At 43.2% G+C, this 26,670-nt stretch overlaps 1 protein-coding gene across 1 annotated transcript in view; it reads right to left on the reverse strand.

The window, feature by feature from the left end:
- Nucleotides 1-26,670, reverse strand: part of TMEM163 (transmembrane protein 163) — a gene marked incomplete at its 5' end in the record, with an annotated part of 208,546 nt that overhangs the window by 25,006 nt on the left and 156,870 nt on the right. Inside the window, one exon of the mRNA XM_019553605.1 lies at nt 8,672-8,783. Within this exon, the coding sequence (XP_019409150.1) occupies nt 8,672-8,783 (112 nt within the window). The remainder of the gene's footprint in view (nt 1-8,671; nt 8,784-26,670) is intronic.

The following is a 26,670-nucleotide window of genomic DNA, read 5'->3' on the forward strand; positions in this document are numbered from 1 at the left end:
GACCCTACCAACTATGAAATTGTGAGCCAAGAGACCTGATAAAGAATGTTTTGCATTCAAAAGTTAGTCTAACTTGATTCTAACCATGCAGCTGGATCCATAAAACTTATCACCCCAAATAAATCCTTGCCTCTCGTATAATTCCTGGACCACCACACCTACATCATTATAACGCTACCAAAATGATCAAAGGACATTTTTGCAATTTAATAGCTCCGAAGTTTTTCTTTTGGGTTTTCAATTTGAGAAAGTTACTAGTATTTTGACTTTTCATCTCGATTCAGGATGGGAAAGTTTTTGAAATCTAAAATTTCATTCAGAAAGAGCAGCATTTCTCACCCAGCTCTCTACTGAGAACAGTAGGTGCAGGGACCTGAATTGGAAGGAGAAAGAGAATATCCATAGGTCTCAAGAGATACGTTCACATCATTATAGCTTCATTTGACTACGTGACTTGATCCAAAGCCTTTCTACAACTTCCACGGGCTCTGGAAATTCAGGAATTGGCCCTACAGCCCCTTATAGTTAAACTCAGTTCTAAATATAGGTAAGGTAGGTAACTCGGTGCAAAAACTGTCTGCATCCAGTCTGCACCGGTACTCCAATCATTGCTAGCACTATTGAGCCCACACTAGTCCTAAGCTACCTCAGTGTCCTTTACTTCAAGCTACTGACTGCCAAAAGGACTAGATTTACCCTGGTGCAAGTGAGATGAGGTTCAAATTTACTGTACTTTAAAAATCAAAAAATCCTAAGAGCCAGGTCCTGGCTTAATTTAAAAGACAAATGTGGGGGCAAGTTCAGAGTCGCACTGTAAATCCCCAAGCTCTCCACCATCCACCTCCTGTCTCATGCATCCCCCTAGGAGTTGTATGCACGCAAGGCAAACAGAATTTGGCCCCTCATGGATAAACTCTTTTCCACACTAAGACAGCCACGGGAATTTGGTTTGTGTACTAGCAGTAAGCACTTGGCGTCAGAGGCCATACGCTGTAAAACACACCACTGTCAAGGCTGCACTTCATGCTTCTCTGTAGTAAATGAAGCATGCAAGGGTCACCAAATCCATCAAGCACACAAAGGCTTTGACATAAATTTACTTCTGTTTACCCATTACAGAAGCAACTGCATCTGGATTACGTACACATCTCCTCTTGTTTCAATTGTCTCCTGTGTGGATAAGTGTTTGCTTAAAATTAAGAAAAAACAGAGGCAGTTTGCTCAAGTATAAAACCAATTGTGTTTTGAAAGCTGTTCTACTATGTTTAGGGCATAGGTCACATCATTTAGCTGCACTAATTGGGACTGACCCCTGTACAATTATGAAAATATGGATTAACTAATAACTGCATGAGGTAATGGTTATACCTGCATGCTCCTGCAGTGACACAAATGTGGCAAAACCACTGCAATTTAACTCCCATTTCATTTGGGGTCAAATTTACAGCAATTTAGCTCTTTTGCATCACTACAGGAACATGCAGAGCTAACAGCTACAGCATAACAGATGATGCCACTACTACCTCTCCCTTTTTGAAATGGTTGAAAGTTACCCATGTCCATAGCCAAAGACTGTATTGTAGGGTACTTTGTTATCCTACAGGGTAACTGAGAAATATATTTTGTCAGGTTCTTACAAGGAGCAAGAGATTTCCTGGTTAAAAAGGAGAAAAATTTTTACAGAAAAAGAGGAGAAAAGAAATGCACTGCACAAGCCATATGCAGCAATATGCAGCTGACCGGACATGCAGTTGTTCAGCAGCAATGTTAACAGCATCATACTGCAGCCTGATAGTCAGATTTGAAAGATTTATTCAGAGAGAAAAAACAGAACAGAACGTGGAAGTCTGTTAAACTGACCTTGGCCAGAGCCACATTTATGACACAGTTGCACTGATCAGGTATAGACATGATGCTTTGATCGGTATAAAAGATTGGTAACAGCTCTATACCTGTAACAGAAGTTCAGCACACAAAACTGGTTTAAAAATGGTGGAACCCACTCTAAGATTTGCTCCCCGCACCCCCGCCAAAGGAGGAATGTATGTTCTGTTCATTATAAATCCAAACTATGCTGCTTATAGACAACGGCATAATTTAGACAAATACCATCTCGAGCTTTTTAAATATACCTAGCCATTATGTGTCCAGCTTGGAAACTGACTTTTAGTACTGGCTAACAAGGTCTCTGCCTCCATATTTTCATTGGCAAGATGATGGTAACAACCAAGGATCCAGGTTTTCTGTTTCCTATGGAAAAAAAGCAGATTTCCCCTTTCAAAGGAGAAAAGTGCATATTTTCCCCTTTGAAGCAGGAAAACATGGGTTTCCCCTTTTGAAAACAGCTCTCTGCAGGCAGGCAGAGTCCCAGCCTGCAAGAGCTACTTGAAAAAGTGTGGGAAACCCTAAGACTTGTCTGGAGGAGGCAGGGCTGGGGCCTGAGAATCTAAGTCAGCCAGGGCTGGCGCTGACTCACTTTCCCCCGCTGTGGCCTTTGTGGTAAGTAGGGTTTTTGTGGGCTAGGCCTAGGGACAGGGGTCTCAGGCAGGGCTGGGGGCCTGTGGGTTAGGTAAGGGTCATGCTGCCAGGAGGGATGGGGCCTGTGGGGAGAGCCAGCACAGTGGTGGGGGCAGGGCAAGGGTGTGTGGGTGGCAATCACCCTGTCCCATGTAGCAACTGACCGTGTGGCAGGACCCACAGCCACACAAGCAGCTGCTGCACTGCAGCCTGGCCCTCCCCTGCACTAGCTCTGGTACAGTGGTCGCAGCCGGGGGGTGGGAGGGGAGGCTCCTGATCCCAGGAACCACTAGGGGGTGGGGGTGATGAGCCAGGGGGAGAGGAGTGTAGGTGGCAGTGGGGTCCATGTGTGTGTATCTGATAGGCTGGGGGTGGCAGCAAGGGCATGGGAGTGTGTAAGAGAGAGAAGTGGCGGGGGGGTGGCATTCCAGGTAGAAGCGGCTGCCAGAGCTGGGCCTGGAGTCCCCCTGCTCCCCTAAAGCAGCCTGTCCAGGGGGAGGATGGCCTGGAAGGGAAGGGGTTTGCCTGGCCAGAGGCAGATCCAGTCCACTCCCTGAGCCTCAGGTAAAGGGTTTCCCAGGAAGGGCATGGGGACTGCTGGGGCCTGGCCACAGGTACAGGGAGCAGAACAGCAGGGGCTGGCACTGCTCAGAGCCACAAGGCAGCAGGTGGAACAGCTGCATCTGGACCCGTGGCCTGGTGCAGAGGGGGAGCTACTGCTGGGAGGGAGCAAGTAGGGGGCAGACAGGGGCTGCAGGTCAGGAGTGAGAGGCACGGGCAGGGCTGGGGGGCCGTGGATCGGGAGTGAGGGGCAATGGCATTGGCAAGAGCAGGGCACCAGCATATCAGAGCTGCTCAGCACCACAAAGCAGCTGTGAGGACAGTCTCAGCTGGGCCTGCATCCTGGTAAATGAAGGGGGTAAGGGAGGCTCTGATATTCTATGATAAAAAAAAGCAAACACCAAAATATATAGGTGTTTACAATTCATTTTATTATACAGGTTTCTCTTGCTTTATGCTGTACATGCATTCCTGGAAAATAGCGCATAACTTGAATTCACATAAAGAGAACCCACTTTACAATGTAACAAATAGGGATACGTTCTAAGACCTCAACTGTACTGACCCCTAGACCCATTTCTACCACTTTTACAAGACAATTTTGGTACTCACCAACAGTAGACAGTGCACACAAGCACAGGGTGGTGGTGAATGTTATGATAATGGGGAAGGCAAGTCCAGAAATGTGTCGCAAACAACGAGCAAGGAGCACAGATCCACACAGGAGACTACATTTTGGTTTGCGTCACTCCCACAATGCACCACACAAAGCAGCCGGCTGCGGGCTTCCACCATACCGATCGCATAAGAGTGAATTTACCTTGCAGATAACGAATTTTTGGTATAAAAAGGGTTACTGCATAAGACCGAATTCACACATACAGAACCTGCATAAAGCGAGGGAAACCTGTAATGGTTGAAGCACTGGTAAGCTTCCAAATTGCTTTAAAATTATAACTATATCAATAAAACGTGTTCAACTGATACCTCTATGCGTAGTGATGTTTCATTCTAATCACAGAAAAACGTGGATTTTGGGGTTTCTAATCAGAAAATTTCCATTTTTTTCTGAGAATTAGCAATTTTTAAACAGAGAAAACCAGGGCCCCTGGAAACAACATACCTGCTTACTTCACAGAGACATTCCTGAAACTTATTTCACACTGGTTGTAAAAGGCTCAGCAATCCTCTAATGAAAGGTACAGTCTACAAGAGCAGACACAACGCAGGCAGGGCCTCATCAAAAGGATCAAAGCATATACTGCATTTACTCAATGAAGCTTTTTCCTTATTTAACATGGGGGGGAAAGCCCCCCAACTTGGAATCAAAAACATGTGGTGGAGAAGGGGGGAGGCAGTTTCTGTGGCTCTGGCCCCAACCCTGGGTTGCCCTCCTCCTCTCCTGCCAAGCTGCCTGCCCACCACCATGCCTGCCCAGCGCCTACCTCCCCACGGCCTGCCCCCCATCATTGTTTTCCAAGCTGCAGTGGTGGCAACAAATTTAAGATGACCCTCCCCCAATAATGAGAGTCTATACATGAAATACTTTATCACTAATTATAAATCTATAACGATAAAATTATAATAACTTACTTACTGGGGGGTTGTCTTGGATTCAGGTTAACACAATAATGGTCATTGTATTCACCAGAGGTGCAGCCCCCTTTAAGGTTTTCTGTAGGAAAGGCACAGTAGGCAGGTGCTGCTACAAGCAGCATGTGGAGAACAGCAGCATAACTGGGGGGCAGTGGCTAGAGCCCTAGTCACTGCCTTTGGGGGGGATAAAAAGAGGTACCGCCACAGCAGTGGCTGACTCAGAAGCTGCTACCAGCATCCCAGCAGCCAGGGCTGCCCAGTATATTGCAGCTTTCCCAGGCACAGAGCTGCCATGCTATGCCTCTGGTAAAGAAGGGCGTGACTGAAGGAGGTTGGGGAGGATAGAAAAATGAATAATCAGATTGGAAACAGATTAACTCAGCAAAAGGGTTAATTACAGTGGGAGTGGGGAGGTTTGAGAGCTGGAGAGACAATGTGGAATGGAATTAGATAGAAGGCGGGGAATGCTGGAAATTCACAGCATTATGGTCTCCAGGAACAGCGCTCCAGGATTTGAAGGGCAGAGAAGAACGTGAAAAATAACTAACTAAAAATTAAAACAATCTGCAAAAAGCAGGGACCCAACATGTCCCTGCTCTTCTGCTTGTGTGATATATCCCTTGCCCTTTTCTTTCTTTTGATTTCATCTGTTTTTAGAACGTAAGCTCTTTGGGGAAGGGCATCCATCCTGCATATCTGTAGGCTGGACAAGAGGGGTAGACTAATGACCTTCCTTCTAGTCCTGCTCTGCTATGCTTCTAACGCAGTTGTCCAAAGCTAACTGTGTCAGTCACTAGAATGATCAAGTGGGGAGTAAAACAACGTTTCCTAAGATAAAAGCCCCTAGGCTATGTACAAACATTTGGGGAGGTTCGATTGAGTTTAAAATGACCACTTGATCTAAGGTAAGCCATTGGAGAGCCTAATGGTGAGAGATAGGGGATCGAGGGGGGGTGGTCAAGCAGGCTCCAGGGGAGTTTGGGGGGAAGCAGTGTCCACGGCGGGGGAAAGGAGGGACAAGCAGAGTCTGTCTGGGATTGGGGAGGCAGGCAGCATCTGCAGGAGGGATGGGGGGTTAGTGCGGTCTGTAGAGGGACTGGGCTGGGGGGCAGATGCAGTTCATGGGGGGAATAGGGGGTTAAGTGGGGTCTGCAGGGGGAGATCAGGTAGATTGAGGGGTTTCAGGGGGTCTGAGAGGGTTTGGTGGAGTCAAGGAGGCTCACAGGGTCCATGGAGTATTAGGGGTATGGCTACTCTCTCCCCCACCCCCTGGGACCAGGAGCTATTTTTAGCCCCCCACCACTCCACCCCCAGCTGAACAACTCCCCCAGCAAACCCACCTCCATCCCTCCTGCCTCTCCCCTCCCAGGACTTGCTTGGGGAGTGAGGCAGGGCTGGCTCATCCATGGGGGGGGTGGGGGGTGTCCATCCAGGAGTGGGATGAGGGGCTGGGGGAAGCTTAAAATAGCTCAGTGCTGAGGGTAGGTAGGAAAAGTGCAGCCCCAGGGTATGGGCCAGCAGTTGCGCTTCTCAGATCCAGGCTGCACTGGGGTTCAAGAAAGTTAGATCTGTCTAAAAATGGCCAACCCAATGATAGTTAGACTACCCCAGAGGTAGGGTTAACGTAGATTGGGTTGGCCAGGTTTAGACCCGTCTAAGCTTCCCGGAACGTCCGTTTAGTTTGCACTCGGATCAACCTAACTAGGGAAAGAAGTGTAAGGTCCTCACGTGGGCAAACTAAGTTAGATCAGGTGAGCAATTTTAATGCAATTTAACCTCCCCCTAACCTTCCTGAACTTCTGTATGCAAGCCTAGAGGACAAAAATAATACCAATCTATAATTTGTTAAAATTATAAGGTGAATACTTGTACCCTGTATTTCACCTGGCTTCACCAAACAAGGACACTCCACAGGGAAACAGATCTTTGGACAAGCTACCCACAAAACCTTACTGCAAATACAAAAAGGAAACCCCACCGACCCTATGGCCCTGGTTGTCACATACCATCCCACACTGGACACTATAAGAAAGATAATCAAACAATTACAGCTTATCCTGAGAAAGATCACACCTTGAAGGAAAAATTCCCAACCTCTGCTGCTAGCTTTCAGACAGCTGGCAATACCTACAGAAACAACTCCCTTGGTCAAACAGAAAATGAAACCAGACTATGCCAAAACAAGTTCAAAACCTGCCAACACACTTCCACCAACACCACAATGAACGCTCATCCAACAAAACCATGAGCAATCACGGCTCCTACAACTGCCTGTCACAAGCTATTGTATGCCTCCGCCAAAGTACCAGATGCCCTCATGGAAACCATGTTAGTGAAACCAGGCAACCATGATGCTCCAGAATGACCTCCCAGAGAAAATGGTAAAGGGCCAGTGGGAGAACGCTTTTCACAAAACAGCCTTTCCATCACTAACTTGACAGATCTTGTCCTCAGAGAAAACCTACACAATACCTTCAGAAGACAGAACTAAACACAGACATCATAATTTTATTAGAAACAAAAAGCCATTCATGAGACAATTGGTTTTATGGATCATTATACCTTGACCCCCAACTATACCAACTTCTCTTTCTATCTCAGGTGATAAGTACCCACTTTCCCTTTCAAGCCATGAGCTTTATTACGCTAAATTAAACACATAATTAGGCTAAAGAAATTTCTCTAATTTGTAATTAGCTTGGATCACTTCCTTACTGAACTGATGAGGAGCACCTGAAGCCTGAAAGCCTTGTCTCGTCTATGCAAATTATACAACTTGGTTCAATAAAAAATATTACCTCATCTGACAAATCTTGTTCTCTCATAATTTATAAAGCATTTAACACACTGTGGTGTCTATATAAACACACAGAGAAAATCCTGTAGTGATTTGTAGGTCCCCATGAAATCCTTACTATAATTGTGGATTCACCGGTTTGCGGAGTAAATCTCCATGGCCTTTCTGAAGATTTAAAAGCTTTGGCTTTGTTAGCTAAGAGTATTTGACTATACTTACATCGGTGAAAGCAGCAACAGCAATGACTCACCCAAAGATCCAAGAGGGCAGCAGGAATGAGTCCCGCTGGCTCATTATCAATTAAAAATGTACTATATTTCTTCTTGGAAGTTCATAGTAGATAAAATTCACCATGAAAATAGGGCCACAGAAGGCCCCCAACTAACATAAACTAGCTATAGTCATTTCACTGTGTGAGATGTATATTGGAGTTTCAAGTTGTTGCAGATCAGAGAATGACACCAGCTCCACACAGGCCGGCTTGGCAGAAGGATTCGGTAACAAGCCCTGCCTCGCAGGATGAGGACACGTATGATTCCCAACAAAGATCGGGAGGAAGATTCATCCTTTCCCATGCTCCAAATTTTCTAAATGAAGTCCTATATATTCTACAAGTGGAAGCAGATTCTTCTCTTAAATGTGGAAAATCCTTCAGGTGTATTTGGACCACACTTACATAGAGATATGTTATTATATCCCTTCTCCACAATCTGATGCTTTTGCCAAATTTGTAATGACCTGTTTACTTCCATCTACACTACATCATACATTCATCTCTCACTTGCTGCATGCTCTTGGCCTGAGTTTTTCTCTATTACCGCTTTCTAGGTTCTCCCCTCCTATTAAGTATCTGTTCTGTTTGGTCTTCCCCAAATGGACTAAGTCTATGTTTCTATGTGGATCCCACTGTGATTTCTCTCTGTGATCCCATTTGCCCTAATGTCACCTCCACTGTTTCTCTGTAGTGGATGTTCATGTCATCTCAAAGAATATTATCCATGAACACTATTTGCATGCTTTGCACAAACTGAACGGTATCAGAGGCAGGTATTTGGTCTGGTCCCTCACTAAACATCTCCCCTCCTCTCAATATTTTACTATCCACCAGTTTGCTTTCTTCATGGTTCTCTAGTCCATTTTTGTTCTACATGATATTCACTGAGACACTGTTTAAAGGGGATTTCACAATTTCCTACTCACCATCCGTTATGAGTGCTCTGCTTGTGAGGACCCTTCCCAACATAAATTTGATCACTGCCAAGATAGTGCAAAGGATTCCACTTAAAACAGAGACACTGTACAGAAAGTCATCCTGAAAAAGAAGATAGCAGATATTAGCTTCTCTTTTGCACCTGTCATATACGTTCAATGACAAATGTTACTCTGAAATAGTATTAGATCTACTGAATTATCCAAAATAAGAAAAATGAACGAAACTTCTTTAATTGAGATTTTTACCCCACCAGAAGCTCTCTCTGCTGTGTCTATTTTTTTCACCAGTCATGACTAAGATGGGCTCAAGCAATAACTTTTGGGCCCCGACCCAGATGACTCAGGATGTGGGTAGCCTGGCTGGCTGAAGGGTGCGTTCTTGCCTAACTACTGCCTGCTGTGGGGTATAAATGGGGAGGGGAAGATAAAGGACTGAGTTAAAGCCATCCAGCCATACTTTCCTTTGTTGATTTTCACCCAGGTAACAATATCAGCTGTAAGTGTGCAACTCATTAAAAACAAGAAGGACAAAAAAAAACTTAAATTCTGGTTGCCATGAAATTAATATAAGGTGTGTGACTTGTGCAAGACCGGGATGTGGCCTTCAGAAAACAATCTGCCATTGACTTATTTTGATACTGGGGGTGGGTGTCTCTAAAGGTATGTCAGGGGTGTGCAGTGCAGTGCAGCACTGGGATACCAGAGCTAGCTCATCTGATCTGGGATTAACTGTCCTGGGTTTTGATCAGAGCAGAAGCGGCATAGCTGCATTTACACACATAATCCTTCCAAGCAGTCTTGCTGCTGTTCTGCCAGCAGGTGGCCAGCGAGAACATGCCAGGTCCCTGGAAGGATTTGCACTAAAGTTAAATGAGCCGCTATTATCTTACAGACACACAGCGCAAGATCCCAGTGTAACAGGAAAATGTGTCAGCGCGTTTTATCTGGCGTACTGCACAAGTTCCAGGACAAAAGGCTTTCTCCTAGGAGAAACATCTCATAGATGTACAACATCGCCTCAGGGACTGGAGGCAATCTAACCACCCTAGCACAGACTCCCACCACTGGTGGACTGACCCTGCTGAGCAGTTTTGTATAACCTCGTACTCATTGATACGAATACCATATTGTTCCGATTACAAGTGTCCCCTTTTCCATCTTCTAGGAGGACTGTAAAAACTGCACTCAAATTATATGAGAGGTTGAACCCATAATCAAACCTCGTACTGCCTTGACTTTTATATTACGGTATTTCTGTGTGTTCATTAAAAATGCAAAGTTAGAATGTTTCCACGGCAGTTTTTTATTTTAGTATTTTTATTCCATTTAGCCATTTCCATCCTTTTCTTGGTTATTTGATTCTTGCGTGCAAGTTCGTAAAGGCAATAGCAACTACTGATGTATATTCAGAGGGAATATTCATTTTTGCGACACTGACTTTGAAAATGGGAGGGTGGGATCAACTTATAAGGCAGCGTCAACTTACAACCAGAAGAGTATGGATATGAGAAACATCTTGCACAACAGGCATAACTTCCATATCTGCAAATCCTAGCGGTACATGCCAGTGGGATCCCATGACTATAGTTAAAATATTGACACAAATCCCTATCATAACAACTGAATTTTGGATTGCCTTAATCAATCTCACCCAGAAATCACAATTATAAGTGGATGCCTAAGGAATGGGGAAAAGGGTTTCAGAAAAAGGTTGTGCAGACAGTGGGAACAAAATTAAAGAGAAAATGTCATTAAATACATCACCAAGCTCTGATGCAAAATCATATATTTTTTCTTTGAAGTTCTACTTATCATATTCCCTTTCATTCACAGATTCAGATTTTTTGGCCATGTACATCGCATGTTGGTGAGATAAAGGGCACCAATGGAAAGAAAGTAAAGCAGAAGGAGATAAAAGCAAAGGGCTAAAGCAGGTAGAAGGGAGGTGGAAAAAAAGGAGAGCATCCCAGAGCATTGTGTATTTAGGGTGCTGGAGTTTCTCTGAGTGTCGAAGGAAGAGGAGTAAGGCAGAATAAAGATAACTTAGCAGAAGGCACAAGGAGAGAAATGTTCAGAGGGTCACAGAGACTTCAGCAGGGTTTGAAAAGTTGGGGAAAACTTTAAAATAAGTACTTTAATCTGGGATCACTTGTCCGAGCTTCCTATGCCCCTTCCCAAATACATCCTTGCCCTCCTCAAAGCTTGAACTTTACTCATGTTCCTACAGGTACGGCAGATTTATTTACTTATTTATTCATTCATTTCATTTATATGCCACCCTTCCCAACAAAGGCTGGGAGCAGCTTCTAATCAGACAGCAGAACAATTTACAAGCAGGAGAGTGACAAGAGGACCAAACAACTTAAAAGAGAACTACAACATCAAGATGAAAGACCCCCTAAATAACATCTCATCCCAGTTTTGCTTGACAAATACTTGCCTAAATAGGATGGTTAGACAGGTTGTGGGGCTTCACGTAGTACAAAAATGCTTCCAATGTGGAAAATCGGATGATAAAGTGATTTGAATCTGAAAAATACTCAAAACCCACTGAAGGATCTGACATTCTAGCTGTATAAACCTAAGCGTGAGGACACCACATCCAGAACAATGGGCAGCTTATTTTGAGGGTTTTTTAACATAAGATGATTAACAGATTCATCTTTTTGCATTTGAAATAGTAATCTTGCAATTATTGTCTTGGTAACTTAACTGTGTTTTCCCTTCAGGATCTCAACTCACTGGTCCTTAATTGACAGAAAATGTCCTCCCATCAGTCCTTGTCACTGATATGCAATGTATATCAGGAAGGAGAGGTGAGATTGGAATTGGTCTGACCAAATGACATCGAGTGCCACTGTAAATTGGCTACTGGCATGTTACCCACTGTGCTGTCATCTAGCTTTTCTCAGGTTAAATTACTCTGATTGCAAAAGTCAGAGCAAATGTTGTCTCTCCTATATCATATGCAGAGATGAATCCAGGAACTGCAGCAACACCTGCCCTGGAATATTGTGGTTTAAACTGAGTTATTTGATGATACAAAGTCCATCAAAGAATTTTTCGAAGTTCAGCTATATAGGAACGGTTCGCAACAGATGACAAAACTGAAACAACTGAGGAATAGAAGGCTGCTGCTTTCCAGGGTCTAAATCTCAAACCTTAGGAGCCCTGGACCCAAATACAGTAGTACCATATTTTCTTGCACATGACCCGTACCTTTTTTCCCCAAAACCACCTGGGAAAAATTGAGATAAGCCTTATATCCAAGAAAAACAGATCCCTGCACCTCCAGAAACCTGACAGCAAGGGAGTGGTGGCAGCATTAACTGCTGCAACTGGGAGCCATTCTCCTGTTGCCAGATTTCTAGACCTGCTGGGAGCCTTGCAGGATTGATAACACGGTCCCATGTGCCAAATCAGGATGGCATGTGGGATCAGTCAGCAGTTGGACCTGAAAAATCTGCAGCTAGGAAATCTGCCCGAGGACAAAGAAGCTGCTGGAAGAGACCCCCAGCCCCATCTCTAACACTGCAGGGCGCAGCTGGCATTTGTCAGTGGAAGAAGCTGCAGCACTTCCTGCCCACCCAGAGGGGCCTGCCGAGAGCTGCAGCACCCACCAGCACATCCCACCAGCAAGCCCAGGGCAGCTCAGCTTGCAGGGCTGGGGCTGCATGAATTAACACTCCCCCTCCCTGCCTCTGCACCCCAGGCCTGGAGGTCTGACCCAACACATAGGATGCACCTTAGCCTGGGTTGCCTCCTCCAGAGCCCCTGCCCCTACTGCTGCCCAAGGAAGCCAAGGTTTCCAGAGTTGGGTCAGGGTGGTTTTTGGGTCAGGTCTGGTCCAAGACCCACCTGGCTCCCAGCAAACCACTCCCAAAGCTGTAACTGCTCTGGGTTAAAAGAGGTTTTCAGTATCCCACCACAGCATGAAACAGCAAGAAACTTAAGCAGGAGAGAATTCAAATGACAGTGGCCCCAGACCATTCAGCTGCAATCAGGCCTAGCTCTCTACCTGCTGCTGCTTACTAAGATTTTTTTCTTCTTTAGGCTGCCCTTCAAAAAAGAAATGCGTATCATATACAGAGGCTGCTATATATGAGAAAAGACTATTAGACTCTTCTTATGACTTTCTTTTTCCCTGCAAGTGTGGTAGATTTGCCTTAACTGTTGGAAATAGATTTCAGTTGCTTTGCAGACTCCATGGTCACCAGCTGCGACTCTTTCAAAGATACTAACCCCCTTATAGCTTGATTGTGAAAAGCATTGAGTCACCTTGGTACCAGATTGTGCTCACATTTTGCCACTTGCTATATTGTTAGCATGTCATCATTTTCTCTGTGCTATAGAGAAGAGCAAACTTTAATGCACTTTAAGAGCAATTATCAGGGAGAGAATCTAATCCACGTTGGGTGCAGCCTCATGTTCATCAATACGCCTTAGTTACTGCGCATTTAGTTCAGTACTTGCTTAATGAACTATTAACTAAATGCACAGTAACTAGAGTTACTGCAGAGTAGTGCCAGTGTATGGTTATTCTGTGATACTTACTGTGCATTAGCCTCATAACACCACGCAGTGGGCTATAGCATGGTTTTTAATTGCCACGCCACTGTGCAGTGTTATTAGGTTTATGTGCAGTAAGTGTCTTGTGTAGACGTGCTCAGTGTCATTCAATCTCTCCTTACAGCTAAACCTTTAACCTTCTCACAGCTACTGACTCTGGCAGCCATTACAACAGCCTTATGCCAGTACCCAGTGTGGAAATCAGCTTCTTTGCTTAAAACATGCTGCCCAATTTTGGAGGCCCAATTTTTGCGAAAGGGGCCTATGTGGTATATAAGTGAATATGGTATTATGCCAGTGCACAGATAATGATACATTATGCCAACAGTTTATGTGCTTATACCATCTATGGTTTATCCTTCCAATCACAGAATTGTTTGATAAAGACAGTACTAGTTTGAATTCAGGAAGATCTCCCCTAATCTACCTATTAAACCTAGCTACGGTTTCTTAATAAGACTCCCATGGGACAGAAAGGAATTGTGGAATTAGGATTCAACAAAAGCAGAACTGATAAAAAAAAAAAAATCACAGGTGACAGAGTTTGGGAATTTTTTTTTTTTTTTTTTTAATCTCAAGAGACATTCAGGTCTAACTATGCCTTCAGGATCTTGAAAATTATACAACCTATTCCTTCTTGCACAGCATCTCTTTTGCTCTTCCTGTCTCACCCATTTTGAGAGAAGATATGATTCTATTATACATTTGTTTTGCCTTGGCATAAGTTTTGTACAGAATTCAATTACGTTTTTGTATGTTTTATTTAATCTATGGTGCTTCAAATATATTATATAATTTATTAGGAACATGCTGTAACATATTCTGTATGGTCAAAATTTGTGCGGCCATTTTATTGGAATCTACGAGCAACATTTTATATATGCAAAGCAGATCTCTAGCTAAGCATCTGCTATAAACTCACAGCAGGAATAATTGAATATACAATTTCTAGCGTTTTTACAACAAAAATTTCTGCATTCCCTGCATTTGTTATTGAATTACAGATCACAACTGAATCCTGTAATTTTATTAAGGTAGGGCGATAGAAATTCTGATGACAGACTGGGTGACATGATAAGTTCTCCCAGCTCTAATTTTTAGGACAGATGTACAAGGAGAAGTACCAAGCGTTTTACAAAGGGAAAAACAAAAAAGAGTTTCTAACCCAAACACCTTTCAGTCTAAAATAACAAGGCACCAGGGATCTAATTTTCAAGTGACCATAATTCAAATTTCTATACTTAAATGAGAAGAACTGTAGTTAGGCAGTTTAAAATAATATCCACAGAGTGGTGCTAGATACTATGGCAACTGAGGCCAAGACAGCCAGATAGATCAGTTTTAAAAAGTGGAGGTTTTCAATTCTAAATTTACTTTTCTTAACTCTTAAAGTATGCCCTGGTTCTCTAGTTAGATAGCGAGGCTGCTCTCTGCTCAGTGCCAACAGAAGGATTTGAAACGTGGAAGGGATGACACAGGGGCTCTTTTCCTGGATAAGAATGGGAGAGAGCCTGGCAGGATGGATGGCAACGAGGGGCCAGCCCTGGTGGAGGCATTAGGTAAGAAGTTAACATGAGGGGTGTCAACCCTATGTGCTTGCTGGATGTTTAAAAGCGAAGCTGGGGGCACACTGGGATGATTATTAGAAAACAGCAAGATGGTTGTGATATGGGTTGGGATGTAGTACAGCTTAGGCGCTGGGGCAGGTCCAGGACTTCTTTTGAGGGGATTGAGAAAGCAGTTGGAGTGACTGCTGTGTGAATGCAGCTTGCAGGTTAGCTGCTTAGGACAGGGGTTGTCACCCGGGGGGTACGCATACCCCTGGGGGTACTTGGCACCACAGAGAAGTGGAGGCACTTGGGAAGTGTCGCTGCACTGCTGCCGCTTTGCATTCGGTTGCTGGGGGCCCCCCTCTCCCCTACGCTGCTCAGCAACTGGTTGCCAGGGCAGCTCCCCTCACACTTGGAAGGGGGGACCCATCAGAAGGGGTACGCTCCTTAAAAAAGGCGGAAAACCCCCGGCTTAGGAGTAAAACACTGCAGAAAGCTAAGAGTTAAACATGTTGCACCCTGGCTGTGAAATAATTTTCTCATTAAATGAACACATCCTTCTGAGAAATGACTGAAGGAGACAGCACAATGGAGATCTAAATTAATAAAATAAGCCTGACCATCTGGCGCCACTTCCCTCAGGATCGGCCTTCAGCCCCACCCTCGCTGTACCTCTTGCTTTAGCATCTGACAATCATGAGGGGGTGAGGCACATCTCCCCAGTCTCACTGGATACAATCATTCTGTGCTTTTAATTAAGCAATAGCAGCCAATCGTAACAGATGACTGCACTTCAAATACCGAACATGCCCGTATGACAGACACTTCTCCTTTGGGGTAAACAGAAGCTCTTTGTCTATTTTCCTCTCTTGTTCCTCCATTGCTGCTCCAGTGTGCACGGCGGGGTGTGTGCATCTAGTTAATGCCCGTATCTAATATATAACATATAGTTTCATATATTAAATATCAGTGAATTCTAAATTGGCTGACACTCTGGGCTGTCACCTACCGCGACATATGAGTCGGTGACAGGCCAGTCACACCGAGCGCACGGTGACTCCCGTTCTACGCAGTGCTATGCTGATGCGCGCTTGGAGCGATCAAGTAGCTGCCTTCTTTCAGGATGTGGATAGGCCACGGCTTCGTGGCTGGCTGATACTGGAGGATATTTATATGACTGCATGTTTTTAATTATTCATTTCTAAATTGCACTTGAGGGGTGGGGGAGAGTTATGTTATGTGGATGATAATACATGCTCCCCCGATGCTTCCCCTCCAGATAAAATCACAAATTGGAGCTGAACATTTCTGCCCCTGGCATTTTAATTTTTGCTTTTTAACATTGATATTTAGCATGTTTCACAAAGGGAAAAAAAAAAAAAAAATCCCTCCTAGGATGGAGGAGCACTCCAAGGTATTGTTCCTAAAGTACAAACAAAATGAAAGACCCAGCTGCCTCTACACTTAAACCAAGTGCTTTGTCACTACAAATACCAACAAAAATGGGAGTCTTTCAAGAGGTGATGGGTTTTTTATGTCTGAGCTGACTTTGGTTAAGCCCCAACAAGTTGTCTGTGTAAAGCAGTGACTATGTGTTAAGCGGCTGCCATAACATCAGTGGCTTTGGATTTTGGGGAGGAGGCAGGGAATATTGCAGCATCTTTATCCCACTGCCACAACAGTTAGGGCTGCCACCACTCCCTTGCCACAAAATCAGTGAAGCCTGAGGAGCCACCCATGCCCAGTGACACTGACCCCCACCCAATATCATCAGGCCAACGCATGGTGCTAGTGCTTGGTAGAACCTGGTGATGGAGGATCAGGCCCTATGCACCAGATCAGGCCCTGGGCCTGGCCTCCGACTCGGTGTGCTGGGTCGGTCCGTGGGCCCCATCCAGCACACAGGGCTGGTAGCAAGCTGGAGAGCAAGATCAGGTCCCTAGCTGCTGCTTCTCAGTTACTTGCTGCTAGTACAAGGTAAGAACGGTTTTTCTTCACGGTGCCTTTCAAAAACAACGTGCGTGTTATACTCGGAGGCATGCTACATGGAAGAAAATTTGGTAATTCAGCAGCAGGGACCAGCCTTTTGGAGGAGACATTTCACTTCTCCGGATGAGCACCATCCGGAAAAAACACCAGTATAATCTGAAGCTGCATTGATCAATTCAAGTTGTTATTTGTTTCTAATCTTGACCGTCTCTGCTTCTCTCCAGTTCCACATCCCACTCTCATACCCTGGTCCCATATCCCATTATTTCTACTAGTTGCCTGCAAATGCACCTCTGGCTCTTGTCTCTCCCTTTGTTCTCAGTCCTTCAACCTCATCACTTCCTCTGGGGACAGGAAGATGCTTTCAGTTTTTTCTCATTCCACCTTTTGTTCTCACATGTGGAGCAAACAAACCAGTCAATATTTGGATGATATGTACATGGCGGAGAGGAGGTCCTTATCTGTGGATGACATGCAGGCTCCTTCCTAACCCTCCAAAAAAAGCCTGTCTAGACCTAAATGTTACTTCTCCCTTCACCAGTCCTTCCTAGTGCCTGCTGCTGCCAAGAAATTAGCACCTTCTGCTCATTCTCAAGCCCCGCTAGCACTTGGGTGTATCAGGAGTTCAGGAGCTCTAGAGCCAGAGCTTTTTTCTCAGACCCCCTCCACTCCGTATAGGTAAGAGTAACACTAGGTCTTCTTTCCTCATTTCCATGGTTCTTGCCTTGCCTTTCTAATGGAGGATTAGGAGGGGAGAAGTGATAGGCCAGGCAGATAATACATCAGCTCTGCACAGCTGGAGAAAGCATCTCCAGAGCCACAGGGAGCCTGCTGGCAGAAGCAGTGAATTGAGCTGAATTTGTGCCATTAGTCGGTTGCCCATCTTCTCTGTTTTCACCCCAGTTCCTTCTCATCCCTTACCTTGTTTTTCTGCTCCTCTCTTATCTGCACATACTGAAAAATGCTGTCAAACTAACAGCCACCTAATGGGCTGGGAAGAAAGATTTTAAAACCCCCTACTTATATTTCAAATGCTTTTGGGTATAAATATTGCATATAAATAGTAATCACTTTTCAATGCAAACACCCCCCTCCAACTCTCCATCAAATTCTTTCCCAAATAATAAATGGTTTCTGCAAGGTCTTTTTTCATGTAAACAGTCTAGAGGGAGCTGCTGAGAAGCCAGAGGGTCTGTCTCACAAGCTAACTTCAAAGCGGACAGGCATTTTAATTGCTTGTACTGTCAGAAAACAACCCGACAGCCAAGTGTCTGATTTGAGATGAGCATCCTTTTCACATGCAGATATAATGAACTATTATTAGTACCAATATAATCTTGAAAATGTCTAGATCTGCGTGTGTTTTGACAAAGCCTGGTGATGACAGGGCAATTGCATAGAATTAGAATATTTCCTGAAAATAAAATAATCATAATCTCCTGAGTGGTGTTTGCATGGGATTCTGCATCCCAACAAAGAGCATCATTTCTGTCTGAATACTGGGTCCATAAAAACAGTCTGCTTAGATTTCCTAAAAAAATACAGTCTTATATGGGAACACAAGGATAGTAATAAGTCCCCACTCTTCACTCCTGAAATAACTGCCCTCGTTCTAGACCTGCTAATTCCAAATGGATACAAGATGCAATGAATTCATGTTTGCCTTATGTAAAGAGGTGTGTCTTTACATGAAACATTTAAGTGACTGCCGTATCTCCAGTTGGAAAGAGACTGAGACCATCCATGAATTTCATACAAGTCATTATACCGTGCCTACATCATGCCGGCTGCATGTCTCAGATGGTCATTCCTGAGCACATCCTCATCTGCAGGCATGCACGTCAAACCAAGAAGTTCACCAGTGAGGCCACTTTGGCCTTAATCTTACTCTCCAAGATTGAGAGCTCAAGAGCAGGCCCAAAGGGATGCCCTGAGGCATCGTCATTCATATATTTCAGTATTTGGCCCATGTTTGAAGGTGGGGCATGGGCAGAAGTGGTTTGACTAGGATGCAATGCCAGAAGAATTAGCTGGAGATGACAAGTGGTGGGGGAAAATATTATTTGTGGGGGCTGAGCTGTTGCAGGGCTAGCGCATGCTGGTGCTGTGTGCGGCAGCTGAGTGGCACCGGGCGCTGCGGGACAGCAGCTCTGTGGTGCTACTGCTGTCACCAGTCACCACAAAAGCTGGGGGAGGGGGACTAAGCCCCATTAGCCCTGGCTTTCCACAGGCTATGCTGGAGAGGGGACCAGTGAGTGCTAAGAAATGCCCATGTTGTTTGCCACCAGATGCTATTGTCTTTATCATAGGTAGGGAATCAATTCAAAAACTAATGGTAACCAACTCAACAGAATACCTATAATGAAGGATTTGGCATGTGTCCAATAAATGATGGGATAATCTGATCCTCCTTTGTGTCAAGATTGATTTGGAGATACAAAAAAAAAGGGGAAATCTTGTCAGGACTCAAATTAATTGTGAACTGAAGTGATTTTGTTCTAACCTGAGGACTTGGACACTGAAGTGTGATCCAAGTCATTATTCATTTGGTCAGCCAAATTAAATGTTTCTGTAAGATATAAATGGAAAGGATGCATTATAAACCCCCTTTACTATGATATGTTGACATCGGTGGATGAGAAGTCCTGAAAAAAAAAATCAACGAAAAACTTTCATTCAGTTTGGTTACTACAAGGTTATTCTTCCAATTCTCAATTACAGCTGTATAAATATTTTTTTGCTCACTCCTAACTCTGAAAAATATCACGAAAACTGAAAATATTGGACCCAAAATGAAACGTTTTAAATTCTGAATTTTTAGAAATTATTTTAATACAACTGAAGGGAAAGTGCAATGCCATTTTAATTGAAAACTTAAACATTTAACTTTGAAAATGCGGAAATAAAATGCTTCTGATTTTTTTAAGCAAGCAGAGATACACAAAACTGAAACTTTTTGAAAATGTTTAATTATTGCCAAATCGGCACTTCCCCTTAATATAAATCAGTCAACCCAGTTCTACTCGCAGCAAAAAAACGTGCAGACGCCAGCTTCATCAAAATCCTACAGTATCATTTGAACCTGTCGGTAACAGGGGGGTCAGTCCCTTTAAAAGGAACAGTCAGCCCTGTTGGGAGAGCTCAGCTGCATGCAGGGCACTGGAAAGGCTCCAAGTGTCCTGCTAAGAGTTTTAAAAAGCTCCCAAAAGCGTAAGCAAAGAAGGAGAAAGCAAGCTATGAGTTGAACACCTTGCTATAAGGAGGGGTCAGACTGCTGTGCTAGGTCGGCAGCCAAAGGGCTCCCCTCCTAAGTGCTCAGGGCAAGGAAAAAGGGCTGGGTTTTGTTTGCTTCCTTGATTTATTTGGGAGGACTGGCTGAGGGAGCCAGCAGGGAGCTGCTGAGCGCCCTCGTGCAGAAGCCTCAGAAAGCAAAACCCACTTGCAGAAGCTTGCAAGCTAGGCAACCCACTTACACTCTTCTATTCCTTTCATCCTCAAGTAAACTCAAGCATGTTTTTTTTCCTCTCCACTCCTCTATATTTCTAATAAGCCTACAATTCTTTACTACAGGAAAATAATTAAAACGCATAGGCATTTAATCTACTAGCGGTGCACCTATAAATTGGTTGGCTATCAGATTGGCACTGATAAAAGGAGACATGACATTATCAGCTATCAGGGCTTGTGGACAGAAGTGATCTCTTTTATTAGAACAACAAGATTGGTCTAATCTTTAATTATTTCATTGCAATAAACTTGTTGGTCTAATAAAAGAGATCGCCTCTGTCCACGAGCCCTGACTGTTTTTTCCTCCAGACCAATATCGCTACAACCTGGATACCCAACACATGGAAAATATCAAATTTTAGCCTTTTTCTGAAATTAAACCTTCATATTTTCCCAAGCAGGAAACAACTTTGATCACCTGAAACCTGAGGTCCTGCTCCTGCCTTTGTCTAAGGTACTTTGCATCATCACAGCCTCACAGGAGAGCTGAGACTCCACACCAGCTAAGAACTGCTGCCCAGAGGGTTTTTCCATCTATTGACTCTGTGAAATCCTATGAAATATGAACTTTCATTTTTCTCCAGGAAAACTGTTACAACCTTTTCTCAGATGCCTGATGAAGGATGTTTGTGCCAAAAGCTTGCAATTAAAGAATTTTTTTGCAAAAATCTTGTTGGTCTAATAAAAGAGATCACTCTGTCCATAAGCCCTGATTGCTTTTTCCTCTAGACTAATACAGCTACAACCTGGATACCTGACATCTGCTTTTTTGAGCATTGTAGCTGATAATTATGGCTGTATGCCCAGAGCACCCTGACAAGCATAATTCGGTCCCTTGCACCCTGCCACTGGCCCAAGCCCAAGGCAGACTACAGGCTTCACAGAGCAGCGGGAGGGGCAGGGGGTGCACAAGCAGGGTAAAGTGCTGCGTGAGGGATATTCGGGGCTGTGGGCACTTTTACAAAAGCAGCTTCTCCCCAGCAGTTGTGGGAACTTGGCTGTGCAGGGCTTGCCAGTGTTGAGGCAGAGACATGCTCTGTGGCTCCAAACATGCCAGAGCCGCTGTCTGCACAAGGGTCCACCCCGCCTGCCTGGAACAGCAGCATGGGCTGCGCAGGGAGCAGGGCCGCAGGTAGGAGCCATGGGCAAGGGGCGATGTGTAGGGATAAGATGGTCACCACCTTCCCCACTGAAAGCTACAGCAGGCAGGACGTGTATGTGTGTGTATGCGTGCCTGCACGTGTGTGTGCATGTGCTTGTGTGCATGCACATGTGTGTGACTTCATGCACGTGTGTTAGAAATGCAAAACAAACAAAAAAAGGTTTATTTATGTCAGTAGTTTAAAATGCCTTACACTGTTACTAAATATCAGTTATCGGATTGGCATCAGCTGATATAGTTAGTTAATCATCGGCTATCGATATCAGCCAAGAAAATCTTTATTGGTGCACCCCTATAACCCACCTATTGTCTCCTTATATGGGCATTACTTGGCCCCAAGTACTTATATAGATCCTAAATTTTAGCAACATTATCATTGCAATAATCTCCCCACTTGGAGAAATATTATCATCTTGATTATAGATGGGCAAAACCCTAAGGGTTCACCAGTCACTAAACTTGAGATCAACTCTTCAAGAGTTGTTGGGCTTTTAAGTTTTTGTATTAGCTATCCCAACAGATAATATACTCTGTAACTCTTGTATGTTTTGCACAACAGCAATACAGTGTGTTTATCTTATGTGTCACTTGTTGCAAAATGCATTTCAATTGATCCTTCTACCAAGCCTATTGGGAAGGATCAGTATATTCTGGATTTTTGTGATGGAGAAATGCTAGAATAGAATGCTAGAAATTGTACTCACTTATGCAACTGCTGGATTCAGCCCACAAAGGCTAAATAACTTGCCTAAGGACACCCAGCAAATTATTTGAAGCTAAAAAAAACATTATCTATATACTGAATATAACATTCATGTATAAGGAATTATACAGTACCGATTGTATATTGAATCAATACAATATAATGATCTATAGTATTATTTACAATGTAGATTATGCTTTATTCTATAGTGATCAAATATAAATTGTATACTCAACTGCAGCCTTATAATTATTGTCATCTATTATATTATGTAACACATCAAATCTTAATATGTACTGTGCTTTGGTCCTAAACCTTTATCTGCTACATTACACTACCTCCTGCCTCTTTTTTGGATTTTAACCAGTGGTATAGATAACAGTTAATGAATCCTACAAATTAATATTTTATTAAACTATGGGGGAAAAGAGAAACTATTCTGAAGTGATTTGTTAATTATAGTTTTCCTTCTTTGTGCTAAAGCAAATGACAGAAATACAAAAGCATGCTTGCTTACTCCTGCAAAAAGGTGTCCTTTGCCATACTAATGAGGACAAATGCCAAACTGCATTGACAATACATGTGTTATACTACTATCTGGGGAAATGCAAATACTGACTGAATAGTAAATCGGTATTGATTTACAACCCCAGGTAAAATTAAAACAGTCAATCTCTTTGTTGTTCTTTGCCTTCCTAACAATGAGGAACTGTGCATGTGTGTTGCAGTAGTATTCTGAATAACAGTACACCACCCAATTTAGTTGTAAATTATTGTACTGATATTTTTGTTATTTCGTATTATTTAATTATTAAAATGGAGGAAAGCGGAGGATAAAAGATAAGAAATTTCTATCAGACAGGTGCTAGTGGTAAACACTGATACATTCAGACAGAAAACAAAGCTTTAAATATAACATACTTCAAATAAATTATACAAAATTAATATAAATACAATGACAATGAGCATTTATAGACATGCTCTGGGAGGTGAGGGAGGGGAGAGGAAACTTTAATTAGAGCAGCTCTAAAAGCTGCTTTGATTAAAGCACATGGGAGCATCACATGTATCAGTGTCTCACGTATCAGCATCCCCACGGAAAATGCTTGAAAAATGACGGCAGGGGCACGTTAACTAAAGGTCCTTGATTGAGCTTTAATTAAAGTGCCCCCACTGCCATTTTTCAGTGCAGGCATACTGATACGCATGTTGCTGAAGCCTGGTGGAGAGTGGTAATGACCACGCTCCAGCAGACTCAATTAATCAAGTCTGCTCTGACGTGTTGTAATTACAGCGCATGACAGCAGCCTCCCTGCATATGTATAGGTGCCCAATATGAAGATGTTCCATGAATACTTCTCCAAACTTGTCAATGAGCACGCCTTCTGAGTTTACTTCTATTCTTTGGAAATAATGATCAAATAACACAGTAACTAACTGTACTAAAGCTTTATGGTGTAACCTGATTTCATTAAGATGATACCGGAGGACAGCCACACCTCTGCAGACAGATCTAAAAGCTAAACAGCAAATAATGTCTATAAAGTCAAGAGAGAGAGAGAGAGAACATTTTGAATATGAAATATAAAAGTTTAAATTAGGGTATGCTGAAAGTGTGCATTCATGCATGCGTGTGTGTGTGTGTGTGTGTGTGTGTGTGTGTTGTATTTATATGCTTTGAAGGCAATATCAATGGCACATTGCACACACACACGCACACATTTATACCAGTATTATAGTTAACAACTACTTATCTTATATACTTGGAGGTGCTATCTCTTGATAAACCACAAGGCCAAAAAATTAATTACTTGAATAGGATGTATTACTACCTTGCTGGAACACCCACAGCAAAATACAGACTTTAGCATCCTAGAAAAGATGCATATGAGCTAATCATTAGAGCTATGCTAGAACTGAATAAAGTGTAGCACTTCATGTTGGGTTAACTACAAAAACCAGAACAGGAGTAAAAAATAACCCGTCACTGAACAGTTTAATAATAAATAAAACCTTAAGAGTGAGAAGGGAGTCCAGGCTTGGATAAAGAAAGGGTGTGTATGTATATATTCATGCATGCACAAATTGCAAATACATACACACAAAGCAATCTCTACCACTCCAAAAATAATGCGTCTCTGCAAAACATTTTCTACAGACATATTCTAGTATTAAGTCCAAACAAGAAATATGCAGTGGGTTCAAATTCAAGTTGAAAAGAATGTGAAAGCACAGCCTGACCTTCATTGACTGCCTGTGCCCCACAGTCAGGGAGCAGGGCCCAGGTTACACTTCCTGGTGCTCAGAAGATTCATCTCCCCAAGGCATTTAACTCTAAGTCTCCTTACAGTAATACATGGGACAGTTTTTTTATGATATCAGCTGCCACTCACAGTTGTACAAGTATTGTATTTTCACTATAGTTTTGTATTGTATTGTATTTTCACAATAGTTCCATTGACTGAAGGAAAGTTCAACTCTAGGTTCTAGCCATTATGCATCCCACAACAAATAGGAAAACATTCATTACTCACTAGATATACCCTGTATCACAGGCACTGAAACTAACATTGTAGTAAAAGTGATTATATTTTAAATATTTGGGATGAATACAATTTCTAAAAAATTTTAAACAAACCTCTCTTCCTCACAACAGTAATAATAAGGACACAGTTGATCCATAGCCCAAATCTGCTGCATCATGTTTGATCCAAACATTTTAATTGCCAGCCACCAAAATCACATACATATATACATACACTTGTACAACATGAAACAGCCCATGTTTTAGACAATTCACCTAACCAGTCATTCAAATCTAACCTTACAGCCATTTCCTAGGAAAGCAGCACAGAGACGCAGGCACAGTAGGCAAGAGGACTAAAGAAGGACATGTATTTTCATTGGGTTTTTGGTTGTGGCCATATTGGTCTAAGGACATAGGCCAGCAAGGTTCTTTGAGTAGATGTGATCTCTTTTATTAGACAAACTGAGTAAACTGAGATCAGATCTACTCAAAGAACCTTGCCGGCCTACGTCTTTTCATTAACATTTGAAATGTATTACAAAACTCCCTTACCTACACTGAAAGCATTCCACTGACACCACTTCACAAGATGAATAGTAGTAGTAGTAGTATTGGAGCTCTCAAAATGGGGTAGGAGCCCCGTAAAACAAGTTTGAAAGCGTGGCCAGATCATCCTCTGGGGTAATCTGGTCTACAATCTGCCATCGTAGCCTACTTTGGAACCTAATCCAAAGAACACCCGAAACAAATGCAACACAAAAGAATAGAGAAGGGGCAAAACAGACAAGAAAGAGAAAGGAGCAAAATGAAAGTATCACTTCCAAGATCATGTGGATGTATAGGCAGCATGCCCACCATGGCCATGACATGAAAAATAATTGATAATGGCTAAATGAAAAATGTGTCTAGACCACTGTTTTTTAAAGTCACCATAACGATTGCATTGTTACCTTGAACTATGCTCTTCTGTTTCTTTTCTCCATCTATTTTTTTTCCATCACCCATTCACAAGGTAAGCTCTTTTAGCTAGGAAACTGCACAGCTGGACCCCCTAAGAGGTCCTATATGTCTTTCTTAAAGGTACTAATGCAATACAGAAAGTAAACAGTCATCTTGAATTAATAGTTTATTTTTCCTCACCTGATTTTTATCACACTTCTCTCAGTATATGCTCAGGTACATTACTTGTGTACTTCAGGAGGTAACTGCCTGAAGTAAGGGCTCATAGATTATGTTCCATGCTTAAAGACAACATGGAAGAAAGGATGAAAATGCTTTTGAAAAAGCAAAATAAAATAGGCTGTATCAAAGCTGGCATCACTGTTAGGGTGCTGAAGATCAGAGGAAGTGTGAAATGAAGCTAGGCAGCAGCTTGCAGGGGCTGATGTGCAAAACAATGGGAAAAGAACAGGGGGTACATCTATACATCTATAGGGCACAATGAAGATACAAAGATGCTGAAGCTGCACTGTGCTGTCTCAACATAGTGACAAAGTGTCAGAGATTAAATGGGTCCCAGGTAGAGAAGACTGCAATAGTTGAGACAGGAGATGACAGGTCAAGACCAAAAAGAAGGACATCTGCAAACAGTACACTTCACTGGCATTATCTTTACAACAGATCAGATCACCTGTTGTAGCAAGTGACCACGCAACCCTTGCCCTGTTCGAGGTCTAGGGTACTCTCCCCTTCTCACTCACCTGCCGTGACTTGATGTATTTATTTGATAGAAAGGGAGGCCGCCTAGAGAAAGCCCCAGGTCTTCTACCTGCCAGCACGTGTCTCTGTTCTTCCCCACTCAGGCTTAGTAGACCACCAGTATCTGGGGGAACGTTTGTTCACCAGAGTGCCCAAGGGATGATGAGGTCAAACAGTCATAAACTACTAAAAGACCATTTCAGGCTGGACATAAGGAAGAATTTCTTTACTGTCTGAGTCCCCAAGGTCTGGAACAGCCTGCCATCGGAGGTGGTTCAAGCA

This window comes from Crocodylus porosus, unplaced genomic scaffold (assembly GCF_001723895.1).
Source record: "Crocodylus porosus isolate Cpor-Errol unplaced genomic scaffold, CroPor_comp1, whole genome shotgun sequence".
NCBI classification, from domain to species: domain Eukaryota; kingdom Metazoa; phylum Chordata; order Crocodylia; family Crocodylidae; genus Crocodylus; species Crocodylus porosus.